General features: G+C 41.0%; 1 protein-coding gene across 1 annotated transcript; it reads right to left on the reverse strand.

The window, feature by feature from the left end:
• Positions 1 to 4417: 4417 nt before the first annotated feature.
• PLSCR5 (phospholipid scramblase family member 5) lies at positions 4418 to 21031 on the reverse strand. The gene is made up of 6 exons (XM_065410996.1): positions 21019 to 21031; positions 17274 to 17425; positions 10775 to 10817; positions 9580 to 9800; positions 7484 to 7645; positions 4418 to 4624 (listed from the first exon to the last, which is right to left on the reverse strand). The coding sequence occupies exons 1-6, from the start codon at positions 21029 to 21031 to the stop codon at positions 4418 to 4420; spliced, it is 798 nt and encodes a 265-aa protein (XP_065267068.1).
• Positions 21032 to 21815: the final 784 nt, after the last annotated feature.

The following is a 21815-nucleotide window of genomic DNA, read 5'->3' on the forward strand; positions in this document are numbered from 1 at the left end:
ACTGTTTAAAAAAACAGTAATATTCTCACAGTATGCCACCTTGTGGTATGCTAAGGTTATTTCTCATTACCCATTTTTCTGTGACACTCCCCCTGCCCTCAGATTGAGCCTGATCTTCAAACCTTTAATCAAGTGAGGAATCTCACATAAGCAGTGTTCATGAAGGCAATAGGACTACTCAATGAGCCAGGACAGTCCACTTGATTAAGGTTTTGCAGGATCAGTTGATGAGTTCCTGTTGGCATAGCTCCTCTTCTCAATCACTTGGTTGCTCATGGCTCAATTCTGCAAGTTGCTGAGCTCTCTGGCCTTGATACACTTACGTACATCCCGAACTTTAAGCATCTGAATAACCTCAATTCTGACATGCTTAAAACTAATCAGATGTTTAAGAGCTAAGCTTCAGGTCCAGAGTGCTAAGCAAAATTCAGGATTGAACTCCCAAACTGTGCAACTATGAACAGATTTCTGCAGGAGTGGGAGATGTGGGAGCTGGCACATGGAGCTGGCACTTTTTCTCTTCCCTGCCAGTCAGACCCTCAGACTAGATCTGAACTGGATACCCTCCACTTACAGAATCAGTACGGATAGTCAGGGGCCAGGCTAGGTATTTCCAGGCTTGATCAGAAAAGCTCACCCTATGGCAGGGGTGGCCAATCTGAGCCTGGGAAGGAGCCAGAATTTACCAATGAACATTGCCAAAGAGTCACAGTAATATGTCAGCAGCCCACCATCAGCTCCCCGACCCCACTCCCTGTGCCTTCCACCCACCAGCAGCCCTGCCAATCAGCATCTCCCGCGCCCTCCCCACACCTCCCAATCAGCTGTTTTGTGGTGTGCAGGAGGCTCTGGGGGGAGAAAAGGGGGGAGGAGCGAGGGCACTGCAGGCTCAGGAGAGGGGGCAGGAAGAGGTGGAGTGGGGGCAGGGCCTATGGCAGAGCCAGGGGTTGAGCAGTGAGCACCCCCTAGCACATTGGAAAGTTGGTGCCTGTAGCTCCAGCCCCGAGTCGGTGCTTATACAAGGAGCCACGTATTAACTTCTGAAGAGCCGCATGTGGCTCCGGAGCCACAGGTTGGCCACCCCTGCCCTATGGTATGCCGGATTTTCCCCAATGGATGTGAAGGCAAGGAGCTACAAGTTTCAGTTAGAACGTCCCCAGTTACTGAGAGTTCAGCGGCAACTTGCAAACAATAAAACAGTTCCAACATCTTGTGTCAAAAGTTTAATATCAAACAGCAAACAAAGTAAAACCGTTCTCTTCAAAAGGCTAGAAATCAATTGCAGGTTGAAGCTGTCTCTGGTGAAGATCATGCTCTGTGGAAAATAAATATTGAATAATGAAGTGTTGCTGCCACCTACCGAACATATGTAGCACATAGTTTTACTATTTGTATAGTGGTTGGTAGTGAAACTAGTCACCTTACTAGATAATCTAAAAGTTGTGTTAGCTATTTGCAAGCATTCACTGTCCATTTCATGCAAACAAATCTCAGCCAATGGATGTTTTGTAAACTGTTCACTCAGACTGAGCACTCTGTTATTCTTTGTGTGTGATTTGTCACCTATATTACATGGCATTGTTTCTGTCGCCTGAATGGATCACTGAAATATTTAAGCAAGAGTATTATGTATAACAATTGACAAATAGCCAATAATGTTCAGTGAATGTTCTTTTTTTTTGCACAAACACTCTTGCTCACATATAAATATACCCATATATAAATATAAATATGAGTATTTCAGCAAGGCTGGACATTCCCCAAACAATTGTATAAGCAAAAGCCTGAGAATGTGAATGTTCATGAACAGTAAGTAGTAATGTATATGAACATGGTATAAATGAACAGCCATTCAAAATCTGAAAAAGTGGTATTGAACACTCTTAGCAGGATGTGACTACCTCCAGCCTTAAGGTATATTTCTATATTGCAATTTACATCTGTGTCTGAAGTGCAGCTAGAAAGCTTCTATTGCACAGCAATATCACAGAAAATATCTGAGTCTGCCTGACGCTTTGGTTTATTTGGTTGGTGTTTGGTTTATACTGGCTTCAGAAAAGTGCAGTCTTGAATTTAAAAGTTACCTGTATTAGGGTATGATGTGGATTAAAGCAAAGGATCTTTTCCACAACAACAAGGTGGGAGTAAACTTCTTGAGCACTGTAAGGCATTGCATACTTGAAAGAGTTGTTAGTCTCTCTCTCTCTCTCCTTTCTGTAATAGGTTTCAGAGTGGTAGCCGTGCTAGTCTGTATCAGCAAAAACAACAAGGAGTCCTTGTGGCACCTTAGAGACTAACACATTTATTTGGGCATAAGCTTTTGTGGGCACAAAAGCTTATGCCCAAATAAATGTGTTAGTCTCTAAGGTGCCATAAGGACTCCTCATTGTTTTTTCTCTCTGTAATGTGGCCAAGAAACTCAAATATGCTTGTCTGACTTCAGTGAAAACGCTGGATGCTCCAAACTTTTGAAAATAGGTCACTTGTTTATGTGGCTAATTATGGACTTAGAAACTTAACTTGGGCTCCCATATTTGAAAAATCTTTGCCATAAAATCACGTGATTTATAAACCTTAGCTATGTTAACTATCTCTTAAACCCAAGCAGGTAGTTCCATCACCTCCACTGTCCCCACACAAATACATACCCATCTTAAACTTCCCCATTGGGAAATGCCAGTACATTGTTACTGTTATATTCAGTTTGTTACTGTTAATAGTAGATCTGAAAGCTACTTCTGAAATAATGGAAGGTCCCACCTTATTTGGTTAATAACTAGCACCATCACTTGCAAAACTTCAAAGGGTTCTCTAAACATAGACTTTTCATCAGTGATGCTGCAAGCCTTAGTTCTAATCTTTCATGCTTCACATGCAAAAAACATCAAAAGAGAAAAAAAAATAGCAGTTTCCAAAGCAACATTGCTCGGTTTGAAAACTGTATGTTTAGCAATACATACAATTCAAATAGGGAAATTATTATTTACATAAGAGATATTTTAATAAATACTATCATTAACTTTTTTCCTAAAAAAAAAAAAAGATTTGTGCAGTAAAATATAATGTCCAGAGCTCAAGGGATTTGTAGAAGAAAATGAAAAAGAATCAGAAAGTGTCTTATGTAGAAGCCTTGAAAGGAAGAAGATCAATTTATATTCTCTCTTACTTACTGAAACACATTCTGCATATTTTATTGTTTCTGTCATCTTGCTTGTTATAATCCATCCAATGAGTTCTCAAAGAACATTAAATCCTACAAATAAATAAACTGTGAATGTTAAGGAAGATACAAAAAGGCAACAATTAATATCAAAAGCCAGATTTGAAGGCTTTTATTAAATAAAATAAGTATATTAGGCAATGACTCTCTGCCACTGAGCAATGAGAGTTATGTAGGAGGAAATCTGAAAATCTTAAGTGTCATGAGAATTATATTTCTAAGCTTGTTGCAGCCAAGAACTAGAATAAAATATCAGAATCACCGTTGTGGGTTTTTTTCAGAAATACAGTTAAAATAGCTTTGCCTGTCTTCCTGTCTCCTCTGATCAGAGGATCCAAACTGTTTTTTGAAATCATTATGTGGCCATCATTGCTGTACCAATGTGTAGCATATTAGATATAATGCATAGGAGAAATAAATCAAGCAAGAACAGACAAAGATGCTGATTTGCCATGATAGTTGTGCACCTCAAATCTATGCACAGCCCTCTTTGCCCCTGTTCTTGAATGTTTTAAGATTCAACGTTTTACAATAGAATCTGTGAAGGAAGAAGAATATGGGCTAGGGAAAACATTATGACTCATTGGGCAGAAATATAGATAATGCTGAATAAAAATGAGTAGCTGTGGATAAAGCAAAGGATTCACCTTTTCACGGCCCTATTCTGCTCCTCAAGATACACATAAAACTCTCCTGTGAAATCAATGGGAGTTATTTATATCCTGCAAGGGGCAAATCAGGCCCAGGATCTTGAAACACCAATAAAGAATCAGTGTAATTGCTCTTCTCTCTTGGTTCACAGACATGGTAACAAGTTCAAATTCAACAGTTTTTCTCATTGCCTCAAATTATCCAGGGTTCTGTTAGGTTCTGCGAGGATTAAAATATTTGATCACATCTTTTGTGACACAGGACAACACATGAAAATATCATTTAAACTGACAGGATGTCGGATGTGGTGTAACTTTATGATAAAATGACACAAATTTTAAAGAATTCCATATCAGTAAATGATAAAAAAAAAACCATAACCCATTAAAGTTACAGGTTTCTCAGCTAATAATCTTTTAGGTACTGACAATTTTAGGTTGGGTCCCAATCCCGCAACAGGATCTGAACATACCCAAGAGTCCAGTCATGTGGATCCTGTTGTAGGACTGGGGTTTTACCATAGATTGTGGGTGCTTTGGCTCCACTTTACCTAGCTTGGGATGGCTTTTCCCTCTGGTTTTGTGTACTTACTATGAGGAAACAAGCTCCAATCATTATAGCCTTGATTTTCACGTCAAGATCTACAGGAACCTGGATCCCAAAGTTAGCAGCATTGGTAAAGACATTGTTTACAAACCCAGACCAATATTTGGAAATCTTGCCAATTGTTGACATTTCATTAAGAGTTTTTACCTACACAAGAGAAAAGAGGAATTAAAAAATAGCCACACTAACGTATAGCCCCCTCCAATCCCTCCCTCCAAACAATAATTTATTGCATTTGTTATAATCAGTGCCCTGTAACAGACAAGAAAGTATTCTATTCTTAGTGGGCCAGATCTCAGTTGGTGTAAATCAGAATAGTTCATTGATTCCATTGGTGCTTTTCCAGTTTACACAAGCTGAGGATTTGGCCCAGAAGGTGAAATGAAATTTACCCCCATGTAGATAGCCAGAACCATTAATGTCCATGCTTACTAGAATTTATTATTATAATCAAAAGAAAAAATGTTTACTATTTTGAATAGTTTTACAACCTCTGCATTTCACTTTTCTGGGAAATTTTGGGAAGCCTTCCCTCCCCGTCCCCGGGGGAAGGGTTATTCAAAGCATTAGAATATGGAACACACCATCCTATTATTTTTATTGTTACTCCACCTCTCCCATCTTCACCTTGACTTGCTTGTCTCGTGCAGTTATGTCTTGTCTTTCAGACTTTAAGCTCTTTGGGGCAGGAACTGTCATCTTCTATGTTGGTACAGTGCCTAGCACAATGGGTCCTAGCCTTTGGAGGCCTCATGGTGCAATCACAATATAAAAAAACAAATGAAGAATAAAGCCACCTTTCCTTGACACTTCCTGCCTATGAAATTTCAAGTTGTCACAGAGAGAGGATCCATGTTCTGTCTGAGGTGTTTTAAATGGAATTCCAGAAAAAAATCAGTTTCTGACATGTGGAAAGCAGGCTATGTGGCCAACAGCATCACCATGTATCACATTTGCCCCATTGTCTGAGATTATGATCCCAGAGGACAGAGAGAGGAGCTGGTCAACCATTCCCGTCATCTCACCTCCCTCCATTTGTACACTGAACTATTGTGCAGTTTCTAATTGTGGAAACTGCACATGCATAGCATGTCACCCTAATGTTGCTCCTGCAGAATGGATACCCTTCTCTCCATCTAAGTTACCCTCCCAAAAGCTGTCCCAATGGCCAGTCACAATCAGGCTGATTCTGTTCCCATTGGAAATCGGGGCAAAATACCCATTAACTTCAATGGGACTGGTTCCATTGTTCCAGTGAAATGACAACTGGCACAGGTCCTCATGTGTTTAAAGCTGGGGCCAAAGAAAAAGAGCACATCTGAACATCCACAAATGTTGGATGTGAATTCAAATTTTGTGGCTTAGGCTCATCTTTCATTTTGTTTGGAGGAAAATTATTTCCCCAGACTTTTCCCATGATCAGCAAATGAGAATCTCAGCATTTTTGTCAGCTTGGCATTAAACAATAGCTTTGCAGGGCGTGTGCTGAAATTCAGTTTATGGCAGGCATGCTGGACACACATCTGCAGCATCACAACACAACAAAGACCTGCAGCATCCACAACATCAGAAAAGCAGACAAAATTCAATTGGAAAATATATGTGCAATTGCACAAACAGAGCAGCTGCTGCCACAGCAGCAGACACAGTGGCAGCAGTTAGACACCTTCCTTTCATACCCCTATCCTCAAGCAGGATGTCACAAGATCATTGAATCTGGCCTATTCTCTGTACACAAAGAGTCAGAGGACTCTTGCTTCAGCCATGCTGCTGCTGAGAAGTATTGTGTCATCAGTGATGATGAAACAACGGAAAGAAAAGAGACAGCGGCAGCAGCTACAGTAGATTCCGCAACAATAGCTTAGATGCATATGACGCTGATGCAGCTGCCTCTGATCAATGGAGTTACTTGCTCTGACACAGAATACTGAGACATGGAATACTGAGAAATGAGATGGATTTCCTTCTATCTCTTAGCTTCCCCTAGCCACTGACTTCGGATTGCCACTAATCAGTACCCTCATGTTTGTCATCACTTATATGCTTTGGGGCATCATGCTTATCTTTATCCATGTGAAATGACACACCAGAAAGATACTCTTTAGAGATTTGGGATCAGCAGCAGCACTGGAGCTGGTTGGAAACCAGGCAAAAGAAATTGTGAAAATGTACACAATTCTCCCCTTTTTTCACAAGGAAATTTCACTTTGACAAAAAAATTCTTGACTAGCTGTAAATAGTAGTAGCATCATGTCTCGGGACCAATGCCGCCCTAACTTCTGGCTCAGACAAATGTGTCCCTGATTGCTTGGTCATTACAGTTAGTTGGTAAATTAAACCTACATTTGTGGCAGAACCTCACTGAAGTCTTTTGGTGTGGCTGTTTAGGAGGTAGCCAGTGAAGAAGGTTGCTATGATCCCTTAATCTTGCTAAAACAGAGAGAAAGTGAGAAATTCAAAGCACTGTGATTGTCATAGCAAATTTTGTGCATGTTTTGCTCTCCCCAAACCCCTCAAATCTACTGCTTCTCAGACTTAACTGTCCTTCTGTAGAAGCAGCAGTTAAGGGGCTGTTCAATGGCAATACTACTCTTAGAATAGGTCTAAGGGTATTGAAGTCAGTGGAAAGCATCCCACTGAATTTAGTGGACTTTGGATCAGAACTTTACTGAAGGAGACTGAGACGTGATCCTGGCTCTATTGAAGTAGATGACAACACTCTCATTGATTTCAGGGGGTCCAGGATTTCACCCCAGGAGAATGTTTTTTCCTGCATCTCTTGTCACTCCTATCAAGGAAATACATGTGGTAGACTCAACTTCCAGCCTAAGATCTGAGGTTAGAAATATGAACTTTGATTTGTCACTCTGTGCACTGTTGACATCTGGTTCCTACATTACAGTAGTTCATTGGTTTTTTTTTAAGTTTAAAACCTTCATTGAATGTGTCAGTCAAAATATTATATTACTTTTAAACAATGGGTATTCTCTAGTGTATGATACATACCTCAAAGTCTACATCTCCAAAACAGCTGCTTGTTGCATAGGGGCCAATTATTTTCAATACATCTTCTTTGCTCTCATTCAGTATAGTGAATTTAGGCAGCAGAGGGTCCCAGTTCTGGACAACATAGCCGACTATTGTACCAGGAGGGGACTGAACTTCTAACTATTAGACAAAAGTGGCATACAATAATAACATGTGTAAATTTACAAGATGAATTGCCTTATTTTTAAATGCAAAATTTTACACCATAGACATGGTATGAAAAGACTTCATAGGATAGCTTTAAATACATTGAACAATATTAACTTAATAACTGCTGCTAAAGAATAAAGTTTTGTATAACATGAAAAACCATATGTATACTGAAGCTAATGTATTTACAATAATTAGTTAATATACCAAGGTCTATTTATATAGAGATGTTGATACTTCTGTACATCGATCTGCGTCTCTAGTGCAAATCATAATGCACCACTGAGAAAGTACATGGGCGAGTATATAAAGCATAAAATGATGAAATCAACATGTTGGACTAGAATATTCACCTTTCATAGCCAACGCATCTCAGGCTACGTCTTCACTACAGGGGGGGGGTCGATTTAAGATACGCAAATTCAGCTACGCGAATAGCGTAGCTGAATTAGACGTATCGCAGCCGACTTACCCCGCTGTAAGGACGGTGGCAAAATCGACCTCCGTGGCTTCCCGTCGACGGCGCTTACTCCCACCTCCGCTGGTGGAGTAAGAGCGTCGATTCGGGGATCGATTGTCGCGTCCCGACGAGACGCGATAATTCGATCCCCGAGAGGTCGATTTCTACCCGCCGATTCAGGCGGGTAGTGTAGACCTAGCCTCAGAGTCAGATGCTTTATAGTAATGAGTGGTGCAATACAGAAAGAATCTGTGTTCTCATTCAAAGGGAGCATGCTCTTAACACAAGACTGTGGATACCGTGAAACTGTATAGGAGTGGTATTAGGACTTTCTGTGGCAGAGTCCAGGGCGCTGCCATCTAAGTCAAACTGACGCACATTAATTAAGGACCTATCTTTCCATGTACTTTACTGTCATACTATGTGATTTGCACTGTAAAGTTACTGTTAGTCTGTGACAAGTAAAATTATATTTATTGTGCTAATTGTTCCTATAGGATTGTGTTAAAAATGCACAAAAGCAAGTTATTCAAACTATACACACACACCCATACACACATATCTCATAGGATTTATCAGGACTAATATGGACATTTTTGTATTAAACATAGCAAACAGCAAGCAAACCGCCACCAAACAGGGGTGAAAGCTTGACCCCATTTGAAGTCAGGTATTGCCACTGATTTCACCCACGATGTTTAATTTCTCATAAATATCAAAATGAGTGTTATGTAATCTGTAAGAAACGACAGTACTTTTACTATTCAGCTTGAAATTATGATACAATGTCTTGCATCAAACTGAAGAGTGGAAACTGAAACATACTACAAAAACACATACACTTCAAACATAGCATGGCTCACGTGCTCCAGTCATATAAATTATTGCCCCAATCCTGCACTGAGGACTGACCTCTACATGGGCTTCATTGCAGCATTGGGGCTTATCTGAGCAGTGTTGAGTGCAAGTTCTCTAATCATTTGTGGGTCTGGACTTGCAGAGTCTAATCAGATCACTCAAACCCTCTATGTTAACATGGCAAAAACCCTATGGAAATTGCCATGCAGCTAGTCTGCATCATACCCGTAATTTGAATGAAGGCCAAAGTCAGAACTTCCTTGCCTGCCATAGGCTACCTGTAATTAATGGTCTCATTCATCATTAAGGAAGTATGTTCCTTGCTAGTTACTTGTCTTGACAATTATTATTTTTATGGATTTTTTTTAAAAAAGAGGAAATATGGTCTAGCAGCCAGAGCCCAGCCTTCTGGTCTCTATGTCTCACCACATGAAGATGGACAAAACACATAGTCCTTTCTGTGCATTTTACCCATCTGGAAAGTGGGTATAATGCCAAACTAAGAGAGGTCTCATGAGGCTTAATGAAAGTTGGTAAATAATTTGAGATACATAAATGAAAGGTGCTGTTGTTATTATTCACTGACCTCTTGCATGTAGCAAGGGAACCAGCAGCTGTTACATCTCAAGGGTCTATTCACTGTGATCACCTCTCGACCGGTGTTATCAGTAATCCTTATGGTGAAAGACCGTATAGGTGAACAGAAGTTACGATCAAAGCAACCATTTTCTTCCATTGCAAAGTAAACTCTTTGTCCCAAATGGTTTTTTATCTCATATTTGCTGCAGGTCTCCGTACCAAGTATGACTAATAAAGTAAAACAGTTAGCAAGTTATTTAGTATAATAAATTAGAATTAAAGGTGGTCCAAAAGCACCTGACCCAAGTTTAGATCTAAGTTCACAGTCCAACCCTCTCTCTCTAATGTATATTGTAAGCTCTTTGGAACAGGGACCATTTAAAAATTCCTTTAAAGTAATTAAACTATGCAATTATGCAACACTAATCAGACATTGGATTGAATCTGAACACCATGGAATCTGGAAAAATTCAGATCTATATTTTAAACCAAATTAGAGAGTGCTCAGATCAGACTTTGGTTTGACTCACTATAGAATTATAAAGTGTTGGACTCATCACTAACTTAAATAGGTGAAAAGTAATGACATGATCCTGTTCAGTTTTGCTCAGTGGCAAAACTCCTATTCATGTCAATGAGGCAGGATCAGGCCCTATGCCAATCTGCAGTGAAAAAAAATATCAAGAAACATGACATTTCATTTGCAGCAGTTAATGTTTCTAGAGTGCTTTGCAATATTAAAGCACTATATACATGCAAAGTATCATGCATTATTGTATCACTTACAGATACCTTCTGTTTCTTTAACTCATCTGGTCAGAGAGCATTACATTATTTGGTAGCGTGTGAATAATTGCTAAAGAGAACAACATCTTCCCAATCCCGGAAACACTTATAAACATAAGTAGCTTTAGGCATGTGAGCAATCCCAGTGAACTCATCAATGAAGAAACTTTTATGGCTGGAGTAGAGACTCATTATTGACTTTTTCCTCTCCTTTATTGCGGTAGAACTGCCGTAAACAAAATGAACTTTCAGCATTAAATCTATCAGTGCATGGAGGACCTGATAAAATGCCCATTAAGGTCAATGGGAGTGTTTTCATTGACTTCAATGGGAAAAGGTCAGGGCATAATTTATGTTACATTTACAAAGATATCTACATGCTGGCATTGTAAAGATGAAACTCATACACATGGTACCTTCAAGAAGCTCCACCTGCTGGTGAATGATTATCTGGTCCAGCTGTTAAAAAAATGAAAATAAATGAAAGTACATGGTGGCACTCTTATAATTTTAAAGAGATTTGGAGTTGCCACAGTAATCATTCTCATATACCTGTCAAGGATACCATATGTTCCAGCAGACCTACATTTCTTTGCTCCCAGGCCAGCAGGGGCTGGGTATACTGGGGAGCATCCTGTGTCACTGTAGTCATCTTCTTGTTAATTCAGAGGGGTCGACCTGCTCAAGAGGGAGCTGGTTCTACTCCATGCCAGCTGGAGGAACATGATATAAGCTGTGATGGTTATGTATTGTATGCATCCATTTGAAAGCAGTGACCAAATGAGTTCCACTGGGATCATGATGAGGCCAGCTGTAATTGAGGGAAATGTACAAAGGATGCAGAACCTGATTCTCTCTCCCACTCTGTCTCCTTTGTGCTGTTCTGAGTATGCAAAGGTATCTGGCCCTTTGTCCCCTGTTGAAGATTCACCTGATATGAGTGAGTCACCAGAAGGCACAGACAAGGACTTGTTGGGGACAGGGAGGAGGCATGGCCAGTGCAGACCGTGTTTAAAGTTATGCTGTAAAAAATCTGGAGATTCAGAAATGGTGGTCATCACATGGCATTCTAGGATGCCAAAATGAGCACACACACACAAAAATACACTTCTCTCTAAAGCCAACTTGTTGGCCAAGGAGAAATGATCATATGATTGATAGATTATAAACCCAGTGATAAACAGTGAATATTTCCCATGTATTTCAGAATCTCCTCCCCAGAGCTGCTGTAACGGTTTATTATTGCCTCTCAGGTATTCCTTCTGTTTTAAGAAGGGGGTGCTAATGCTGTAAAATTGACTGGCTATCACTTCAATGTCATTTTGACTGTAGGTCACCATACTAACAATTTAGCCTTTGGTCATTTCTTTTCCTTAAATTTCTGATGGCCATCAAATATTTGGTACAAGATTTTCTCATTACTCATGGCTGAAGAAAGAAAATATGGGATAACCATATGGGATCATTGTGCCACAGCCCTCCACTATATATCACTTCTATATTTGGCCAACCTTGTGTAATACGTATTCAAAACAACTTGCAGCCAATTGGTTCGAGTCACTCTTGCAGCTCATCCAGTTTGCAAACTGAAGCTAGTGAGATAGCCTCCATGGCCTGACACTTATCTCTGAAGTACACATGCAAATAAGTGATTTCTGAATAAGGCCTTTGAACTTACAAACATTTTCTTAAGCACTTATGCTACTTGCAGCTTAAACTTCAGGAGGCATAACAAGAACCTCTTGCATCTGAAGGAGTTTAGTATAGAGCTTTGCTACCAATAAACGGGACAAATACTTTATAGGTTGCCAAACATCCTGAACATTGCAGAAATGACCCGATGTTTGAATATTGGTTTTGTACCCCAATTTGGTCTTTCACAAGACAAAACATATTGAGTGATGTTACTCTGGTAAAGCCTAGAGCTATTTTAACTGTATAAATTAATTTATTATCAAATAAAAATATGTCTAAGTTTGGAGAGTGCAGTAAGGATAGCAACATGTCATGTGCTTTTTTGTTTTATTGGATTCTGTAAGAAGACTGTCCTGATCCATCATTTATCAGTGCACTCAAGGAGCAAAGAGATTTCTCACATTGCATCTCAAAGTATCTTAGACCCTAAGATTTATAAGGGTCTATGCAACCCGCTTGACCTTAGTCCTTTTAGCAGGTTAATTATCTTTTTTTTTTAAAGGAGGCAGTTTTGGCTATATAACCTAAACATATCTCGGCTATAAAGGTACTGGCCCAACTTTTGAAGGTATAAATGTTTGCAAGACACACTCTTTTCCTACACTTTCTTCTCTTGTGGGTACTGTCCTGTATATCTCCATAGGCAAAGCTCTCTTTGACTTCAAATATAGTTCCAGGAATGGTCCCCACATTCACTTTTTGGGATTGTGGACAATGTATAAGGCTATGATATGGGAGACAATAATGACTTGCATGCAATCTGTAACTGTAGAAAACTAAGAGATCCACTTTTCCTGAATCTTTTAAATATATGTATATAGAAAGCATGGTACCTATTCACTAAGGTGAAAAGCTGGCAAAGAAAAAGGAAAATATTTTCTCCCTACATCTTAGAAACAATTTCTGATTCCCTTTATGCATGCAGAGTAATAGATTACTCCTCAGCTACTCCCATTTATTTCAGAGGGTCTGCTTGCAGAGTAAACCTCTACTCAGTTGCAGGCCAAACCTAGAGCTAGGGGATCAGCCAAGGGAGTAGGCCTGGGGGATGGCAGAGGAGTTCTGATTAGTATGACCACCATGGGGATGGATGCCAAGCAATGCATCAGAAATCAGGGCTAAGCATTCTGAGCTCGCACCATGCCAAGCACCAGTGACCAGCATATGGGGCAGAAGATGCCCTGTTTGGGTCTGAGGTGCTGGAGCTGGGTGCTGTTTGGACTCAATTGCCTTAGAGAGTATTAGCTTGTATATCTCAGCATCGGGACTGGATACAACGTACAATAGCTAATATGTGTGACTCCCCAAAGGGTCTTCCCTGAATCATCCCTGGAACTGATGGAGGAGTTGTCTCTGCTCATAGAAAAGTATGGTTTCGTTGCTGAGTGCAGCACTTGTTTCTGGAGTTAGTTCCTGATCCTCAGAAGGTTTGGGAGTGAACCAAGGGGTTGGGGCCTAGTCAGATGTAAGTGGGGTTTTCTCAGGCACATGGCTTGGGATTTGGGACTCTCTTAACCAAGGCTGGGTCACCCTCACCTGAAGTGATCAAGCATAGTTCATATTCTACATTGCACTGGCTCCCTGAAGTTACATGTCCTTGTTGTAAAAAGGAATAGAAGCAGGTAATAAATACAGGAATGAGAGGAGACATCAGAAAGACTCAGCATGGTCAGAATAAGCAATGCAAAATTTGGACACCTCTCTGAAGTTTATCCAAATAACCTGAGAAACTGGGATGCCAAGCCTGCCCCTGTAGCCTTCCACCTTCTCCCACAAACCACCCCCTACTCAATATGCTGAATAGCTATCTCTATTCAATACCCCAGTGAACTCTATCTTTTGCCTATCTCCCAGGAGAAAATGTCAGTGTAACCCCCAAGGAGTTTGCCTGCTACAAATCTCCTTGTACATCAGGAAAAGATATAGGGCCTACTCTCTCTACAGATGTGAGGGCCTCTTCTTCTGGGAAGATAGCTCTCCCACATCCAATTAGGTCACATTCTGAATTCCACTTGCTCCACCACTTGTCATGTTTGTGTTGTTAATCTTGAAAGAACTGGGGGAAGTAGGGATTTCAAATCATTGCAGAACACTGTGGTCTGTAAATTCCAGTAATTCTAATTTGCGAATCAAGTGGATTAAGTGGAAATGTAAATAGATCCCATGTTATCAATGTAGGGAACTGAGCTACTCCCAAAAGGTGATTACCCAACTAGATTGTAGGAAAGTAAAGTGCTAGAAGAAACCAACCACTAGAACAGAGGTGTCTCTGAATAGAAGACTACAAGGATTTTGGAGGCAGCAACTTCTCAGCAGTTCCCCTGAATGGGAAAGGTTACACTGGGTAAAAGTCTGCAAGCCTCCTTCCATGACCACCACACCATAGGTAAGGAATGCAGTGAAGATTGTAGAAGATCTAGGGGTCATTCTAGAACCTCTCCTATTTCAGTCACTGGGTTCAGTTTGATTCTCTTCAATGACAAGCAAGCATTCTGGGGAGCAGGGATCCTTAATTTAACAGAACAAAAGCTCCTAGGTATTTCATTGCTATCCTTTAATAGAAGCAGCTACTTCACTTGATTTTCTGCTACTGGCACAGATTTGAAGATTTAAAGAAACAAGCTTTGAGATGCTCTCAAAAGCAAAACTGTGATTTATAGCTGGACCTAACTCTGGTGAAATCAAACCTAAATGATGACTCCTTAAAACTCCTGCCACACCTTCAGCGCACTTGGATCTAAGGGTTCTGCCTCGGAACATCAGATCTGATCAAATGCTTCCAAATGTACAGTGAAAGTGGCTATTAGAAAACCTGCAGTTGTTCAGTGGCAAGTACACAATTGTTTCAGAGCGGTAGAGAAGGTCTTCTCTTCTATTTCTCTAGACTGGGGAGAAACTTAAGGATAATCAGAGAGATGATATACCCATTATCTGAGGAGGCCATGATGGTTACATCACTCAGAGAAGCAGCCTGATTATTGGATTAAGTCTGGGCATGAAGTCCAGGAAGCCCGGAGCTCTTCATGGTTCTGACAGTGATTTGCCGTTTGGCCATGTGTCAGATTGAAAATTTCTTTTAAATGGGGATCATAGAATTTACTGTCTTACCTCACTGGGGTAAGTTGAGGAATAATTAGTTAATGTTTGTACAGAAAACTGAACACGTAATATGCTAAGTATTTATTATTACCATCACACTTAGTCCTTGACTGAAACTGCTTGCTCCACCATCCCTGAACTAATGCTCATGGATTCACCATCATGGCTCTAAAGCAGGGGTGGGAAAACTACGGCCCGCGGACCACATCTGGCCCGTGGGACCGTCCTGCCCGGCCCCCGAGCTCCTGGCCCGGGAGGCTAGTCCCCGGCCCCTCCCCTGCTATCCCCCCTCTCCCACAGCCTCAGCTCACTCCGCTGCCGGCGCAATGCTCTGGGCGGCGGGGCTGTGAGCTCCGGGGGCAGCACAGCTGCAGAGCCCAGCCTGACCCGGTGCTCTGTGCTGTGTGGTGGCGGCAGCGTGGCCCGGCTGCAGCCAGGCAGTGCGGCTGTAGCGCCGCCAGCCACCGGTGCTCCAGGCAGCATTGTAAGGGGGCAGGGAGCAGGCGGGGTTGGATAGAGGGCAGGGGAATTTGGGGTGGTGGTCAGGGGGCAGGGGTGTGGATGGTGGTCGGGGGGAAACAGGGGGTTGAATGGGGGCAGGGGTCCCGGGGGGCAGTCAGGAAGGAGGGGGGGTTGGATGGGGGGCAGGGGGCAGTCAGGGGCGGGGGCTCCAGGGGCAGTCAGGAGACAGGGAGAAGGGGTGGTTGGATGGGGCAGGGGTCCCGGGGGGGCCATCAGGAATGAGAGGAGGGGTTGGATGGGGCGGCGGGGGTCCGGGAGCAGTCAGGGGACAGGGAGCAGGGGTGTGTGGATGGGGCAGGGGTCCCAGAGGGGCTGTCAAGGAACGGGGGGGGTTGGATGGGGCAGGAGTCCCGGGGGGGGGCAAATAGGAGGTGGGGGTCGTGGCCACGACCCCCTCCCCTAACCGGCCCTCCATACAATTTACAAAACCCGATGCGGCCCTCAGGCCAAAAAGTTTGCCTGCCCCTGCTCTAAAGTAAAGAACAGATTCTGAATGGGGTGAAAAACAATTACTATTTCCTTTAGGTGCCCAGTTTCATTAGCTATCTAATACTGACAGTGTTTTCAGTAACAAATAGACACTACACAGTAATTTAGTAATTTAGTAATTTGCAAATGTAAAATACATTATTTTTCCTATCAAATCCTAATGTGAATAGAAATATTCTCATGTATTTATTTCAGTTAAAGCCTTTATGGATTGAAACATTCCTTAGCCCTGTTAGAATGTTGGGAGCCAAACTCAACATCTGTCTGGTGCATGAGAATCAGAGCTGCACATTCTAAATTATCAGTCTAGTTTCACTGTCAAAACGGAGGGCCTGGTTCTTTCCCCCTCCCACATGCTGATCAGTGGGAATAACTGTGGAGTAAAGTACTACACAGTTTGAATAATGGTGGCAAAAGCAGGCCTTAAGCGAAGTGCAGACAGGACTCAAACAGCATATGTGGCAAGGTGATCAGACTTTAAAATGCTTTCATTCTGAATAGTCTCAAGTGTTCCTGGGAACACACCTGAGAATGTTTTTTGTCAAACAGATTCTTTCGTTTGAAGTGGCCTCTTGGCTATGAAGTTTAAAAGATAAAAAACAATTTGCAATCATTGAAGCCTATTATGCCAATCATTGTACAAACCACAATTTGCTAGAGACAAGGATGGTTTTGGACACAGACTGTATAGGTGGCCATCTAAGATGCCATGATACAGGGATACTTATGGCTCTGGGAGAAGTACAAATATGGGCAGAAATCATCTGACTAAAAGACCTTTATGCTCCTCAAAATGTGGGCTCCATTTTAGAGCCTTGTTTTTCTCTCTATGAAGTCAATGGGAATTTTGGTAATGATTTCCATGGGAGTAGGACTGGGCTCTTAATGAGCTGGAGGGAGATTGGGGAAAAGAAAAGAGAGGTAAGGCATGACAAGGGGAGGGGAAAGAGACCCACTTTATTGAGTCATTGAGGAATGAAAGTGAAGGCAGAAGTAACCATCCTGCCCTTCCTGCAAGTCTAAATTAATTTCAAAGTTTTCTTTCGTTTCAACACAAACATAAGCTATTGAGGAAAAAAAAACGTTATTAAAGTTTAGAGACAACAGGACCTGGCTCAGGTATTCCAGACCAGGAGGCAAGCTGTGAGGAGGCGATGCATGCTTCCAGGCTTTTGTAGGTTCAACAGGTTTATTTTGGCTAGGAAGGTCTGGAGAACCCGGGAGATAATCCTGAAAGATTTTGTTTATTTGTCCTTGAGGATCTGCAGGAAGGAAAAAAAGACTTAATTAAGTTTTAGATTATACAATTAGGATATGATATTTGTTGCCTAGGTAACTTAACTGTTTACTTTTGTGTCATTTTTATGTAGCTGTATCTATCAATGAGCGTGTCAGAATTTTGCAGGAATGGGATTTCTATCAACTTTGTGGTAGAATGTGGACACTGTTAAAGAGACACAAAGAGAGCAAAACCATGCACATGTACATTATATTATGCTGGAAGCTGAGTGATACCTCACTGGTGGGGCAATAGCTGCCCCTCATTCTGGATAAATGTAACACACACACAAGACTGGTCAGAAACCTGAGCTATGTGGGCAGAAGAGTTTCCCCAAGGGCTGAATGCAAAGGAAGGGGGATGGCTATTGTTTGAGAGAGCTGTGTGACAGAGAGAGAAGGAGCAGAAACACCATAGCCAAAGAAGGCAGCATCAGAGACAGTCTGAGAAGTGCTTGTCATGTGACCTTGTGAGAAAGCTATGAGAGCACTTTTGGCTTGGAACTCTGAGCAGAGAAACTGTCTCCGGATCTTTGATTCCTGTGTGCAGGGAATCTGGACTTCATAGTAATTTTTTCTGTAAACAAACAGGACTGCGTCAAAGAAATACCTGACTCTATCATTAATTTCTCCTCCTAATGGAAACAACCCAACAAGACTGCTTGGGTCAAATGGGGTAACGGTTTATATACTGAGAGTGCCTATGCAGTATCCTCTTTAATGTTTATGGTTTTATTAGTGCATGATAGGCTTAATCTGAGAGAAACCTTCTCTAGAAAGTAAATGGCTTGTCTGGGATCTGAGGTTCCCAAAGCTGGCTTTTTTTTAAAAAGATATCAATGGCTGCATTCCTGTTACAATGGTTGGGCCTGATTCTCCACACTGACAAAATGGTTTTAACCAATGTAATGCCATTGATTTAAATGGTGTTACACCAGGGTGAAATTAGAGTATTAGAAGATGAGGCTTTATCAGTCTGTGCACTTAGGGATTGATCCTGAAAACACTCACTATTACTATATACTGTTACTCACACCTTCTTGTCAACTGTTTGAAATGGGCTATCCTGATTATCACTACAAAAGTTTTTTTCTCCTGCTGATAATAGCCCACCTTAATCGATTAGTCTCATTAGAGTTGGTATGGCAACACCCATTTTTTCATGTTCTCTGTGTATATATATATATATATCATCCTACTGTATTTTCCACTGCATGCATCTGATGAAGTGGGCTTTAGCCCACAAAAGCTTATGCTCAAATAAATTTGTTAGTCTCTAAGGTGCCACAAGTACTCCTGTTCTTTTTATTAGACACACAGTGTTTGTTACTTTGGGTAGTCCTATTTAAGGTAATGAGACTACTTATACTTGCAAGTGGCTGTACGATTGGGCCCTATCTTACACCACCAAACGCCACCAAAGTCAATATGTGTGCATGTATATAACAGAAAGGAAAATCCATCTTATGAGCCCAATTCTGATCTCACACTGGTTTTACCACTGATTTTAGTGCAGCTAAATTAGTTATACTGGCATAAATGAAAACAATGCTAGGCCCATTGTGTTTAAATAACAATGCATTTATTAAACTGAGCCTCCACAGTTAGGGTAGGTCCACACTACCCGCCCGATTCGGCGGGTAGAGATCGATCTTCTGGGATCGATTTATCGCGTCTCATCTGTACGCGATAAATCGATCCCAGAAGCGCTCCCCCATTGACTGCGGAACTCCTGCTCGCCGAGAGGAGGAAGCGCTGTCAATGGGGGAGCTTGCCTGCGCCGCGTGGACCCGCAGTAAGTAAACTTAGTTCGATCTAGGAAACGTCGACTTCAGCTATGCTATTCTCGTAGCTGAAGTTGCATTTCCTAGATCGATCCCCCGCCCCAGTGTGGACCAGCCCTTAGATACTGTGAGTGTCCCCAAACAGATCGTTTCTATCAAGTGTGTGACAATACTTAGGCAGAATGGGGTTTTAGCACCAGAAGGAGCTGTGGCTTTAAAGTTTTCCTTTGCTGTTATGGGTTTAAATGAGATCCTTTAGCATTATTTGAACATAGTGTAGCTGATTCATCATTTAATCATATTTTGATCTTAATTTATCTTTGCAGCTACTGCTTTCTTTCAAAGTCTGAGACTACAGGAAAAAGAAGGAAGCCCTTTGAATTTCTATCTGGCTTTTAAAAATGTATAACTCGGTTATGAATATTTTATAGGTGCTTCTGCATCATTTCACCTCACAGGGTACTGTTGCTCTAACTCTTGTTACATGAAATGCCATGAAGTCTTATTGGCCAAGTGCTAGTGTCATTCTTGAATAGTAATAAGAAATAAAATGACAAACTGCAGTTTTGTCCATCGCATTTAAGTTATCAAAAAATCAAACAGCAAATACATTAAATATTGATGGAAATCTAAGATACTTTGAAGCTTTGTCTATTTTTGTGCTTATTTTGTGAAGGTGTTTTTCTATTTCACTTATGGTAAGTGAACATTTAAGATAAACAAACAGATTGGACAGTATAATCATAATTTGTAGAATTATTGGCCACTGTCTAGAAGTGTATTACCATGTTTCTTTACTGTGGAAACTCTATGCTAGAAGGCTACATTATTCAGCTGTTTCTGCTAACTACTGTACATTAAAAATATACATGACAAATTCCCCATTATAACTTCAATAGAAATATGCAAGTCTTCACACTCCAAAAGAAGAATATTTCAAAGCATGCAGCAATAATGCTATAAAAACTACTCGGTACCCAAGAACATCCTTAGTGTTAAGTAGCATTGCATTTACAAAGTTCTAGCAAAAAAAGATAGTCGAAAACTGACAATCCTATATAGCAAATTGTTGGAACTCTGATAGACCCCCAAATTCTGCTCCCACTGCACCTGTACAACTCAATGGGGTATCTTCAGTGGAGTTGTATCGACATAAAGGAGATCTGAATCTTGGCTCTTTCTGTTCAGTTATATCATTTGATAGCATGTGCAAATGAACTTAGAAGGATTTTATGATTAACTGACTGCAATTTTCACTTGCAGTTCTGAGGAGCCAACTGGCTCCAGCTAAAGACAATATATGTCAAGAATGAACCCAAATATAGCTAATCTGACTAAATGCAATTAATCTTCAAAGATTTCCTTTGTTACTTGGTAGCAGGATTGTGACACATCTTGAAAATGAGCATCATCTGCTGACACACTATTTTCAAAGTTGACTATGGAAGAAGTGTGTGCAAAATATGTTAACCTTGGATCAGTGCATACCCTTTCCACATATTCAATGCCAACTATACAGGCAATGGTACACATAGAAATATGAACAAACACCTCACAGGTTAAATGCAAATGCTACTTTTTATTTAATATATTTTATTCAATTAACATTTTATTATCGATTTTACTCTCCTTAGGAGCATCTCATATTCTGAAAAACAAAAAAGGTGAAACAACCATGCTTTGGATGATGTGGCTTTAGTCTGAACCCCTCGCATTTAATAAAATTGCTGGAAATTTAAAAGACTAGTTTTCTGTAAACATGATATAAAAATACAGGCTATGTATGCACTTACCTTGAGAGGCCATGAAGCTGCCTGAGTCACTTCTTCAAAGGAAGCCAGGTTAAAAGAAAAGGCTTTTCTTGTTGCAGCAAGGGGGGTGGTGGAGAAGAAGCACAGCATGCACAAAACTTCAGAGGGTCTGTCTACTTCATGTCAGCTTACAAAAGAACTGGAAGGAAACGTATCGCGTTTCTTATGTTCCAGGACTATGCATTTTATGTGGATGGACAACAGGGGGAGATGGTGCTAGCAAACAAGAAAAAATATTACTCATTTTAAAGTCATTTTGCATCAATGAAAACAGGAAAGGGGCATCACCAGTACAAAGAAGTAAACTTTAAGTGCCCGCTGGTTAATTTAAACACATGGGTAAGACTTAAGATTCTCCTTTACACTGTACTGTGTCTGTTTAGGTATTTGTATTCTAAGACTAGACAAATTCTGTCTTTGTAATTCTGTCTTTATGTTTCCATTTTCCCAGGACATCTACTAAGGACAAAGGAGCTGGTGGTTTCCTCACAATGAAAGTTTCTACAGTTCAGAGAAGGAAGACCTACATAAGATTTTTCTTTTATTTATTTTTCTTGTAGCATCAACTTCCTCTAACCAAGGATGCTGGCTTTTCTACCAAATGAGATCCAGAACAGGGTACCATCTGCTCTCCCTGCATGGATCTAGGATCTGTGGTACACAGTGCATTGTTCAAATTACATTTATGCAGTTAAAAAAACGGCAAATTTTGCTCCAGATGAAGCCTACTTTAAGTCAAAATGTCATGCTAGTAATTACCTGCATTGCACTGACAGAGA

The sequence above is a fragment of the Emys orbicularis genome, chromosome 9, assembly GCF_028017835.1.
Source record: "Emys orbicularis isolate rEmyOrb1 chromosome 9, rEmyOrb1.hap1, whole genome shotgun sequence".
NCBI classification, from domain to species: Eukaryota; Metazoa; Chordata; order Testudines; family Emydidae; genus Emys; species Emys orbicularis.

Excerpts from the sequence above, each read along its gene's own strand:
- PLSCR5 (XM_065410996.1), bottom strand. Across the intron at positions 10,818-17,273 it reads GTCTGGAATACCTGAGCCAG|CTGGACCAGATAATCATTCA; the intron begins GTCCTGTTGTCT and ends TTTTTTTAACAG. Across the intron at positions 7,646-9,579 it reads TCCCTTGCTACATGCAAGAG|TTAGAAGTTCAGTCCCCTCC; the intron begins GTCAGTGAATAA and ends TTTGTCTAATAG.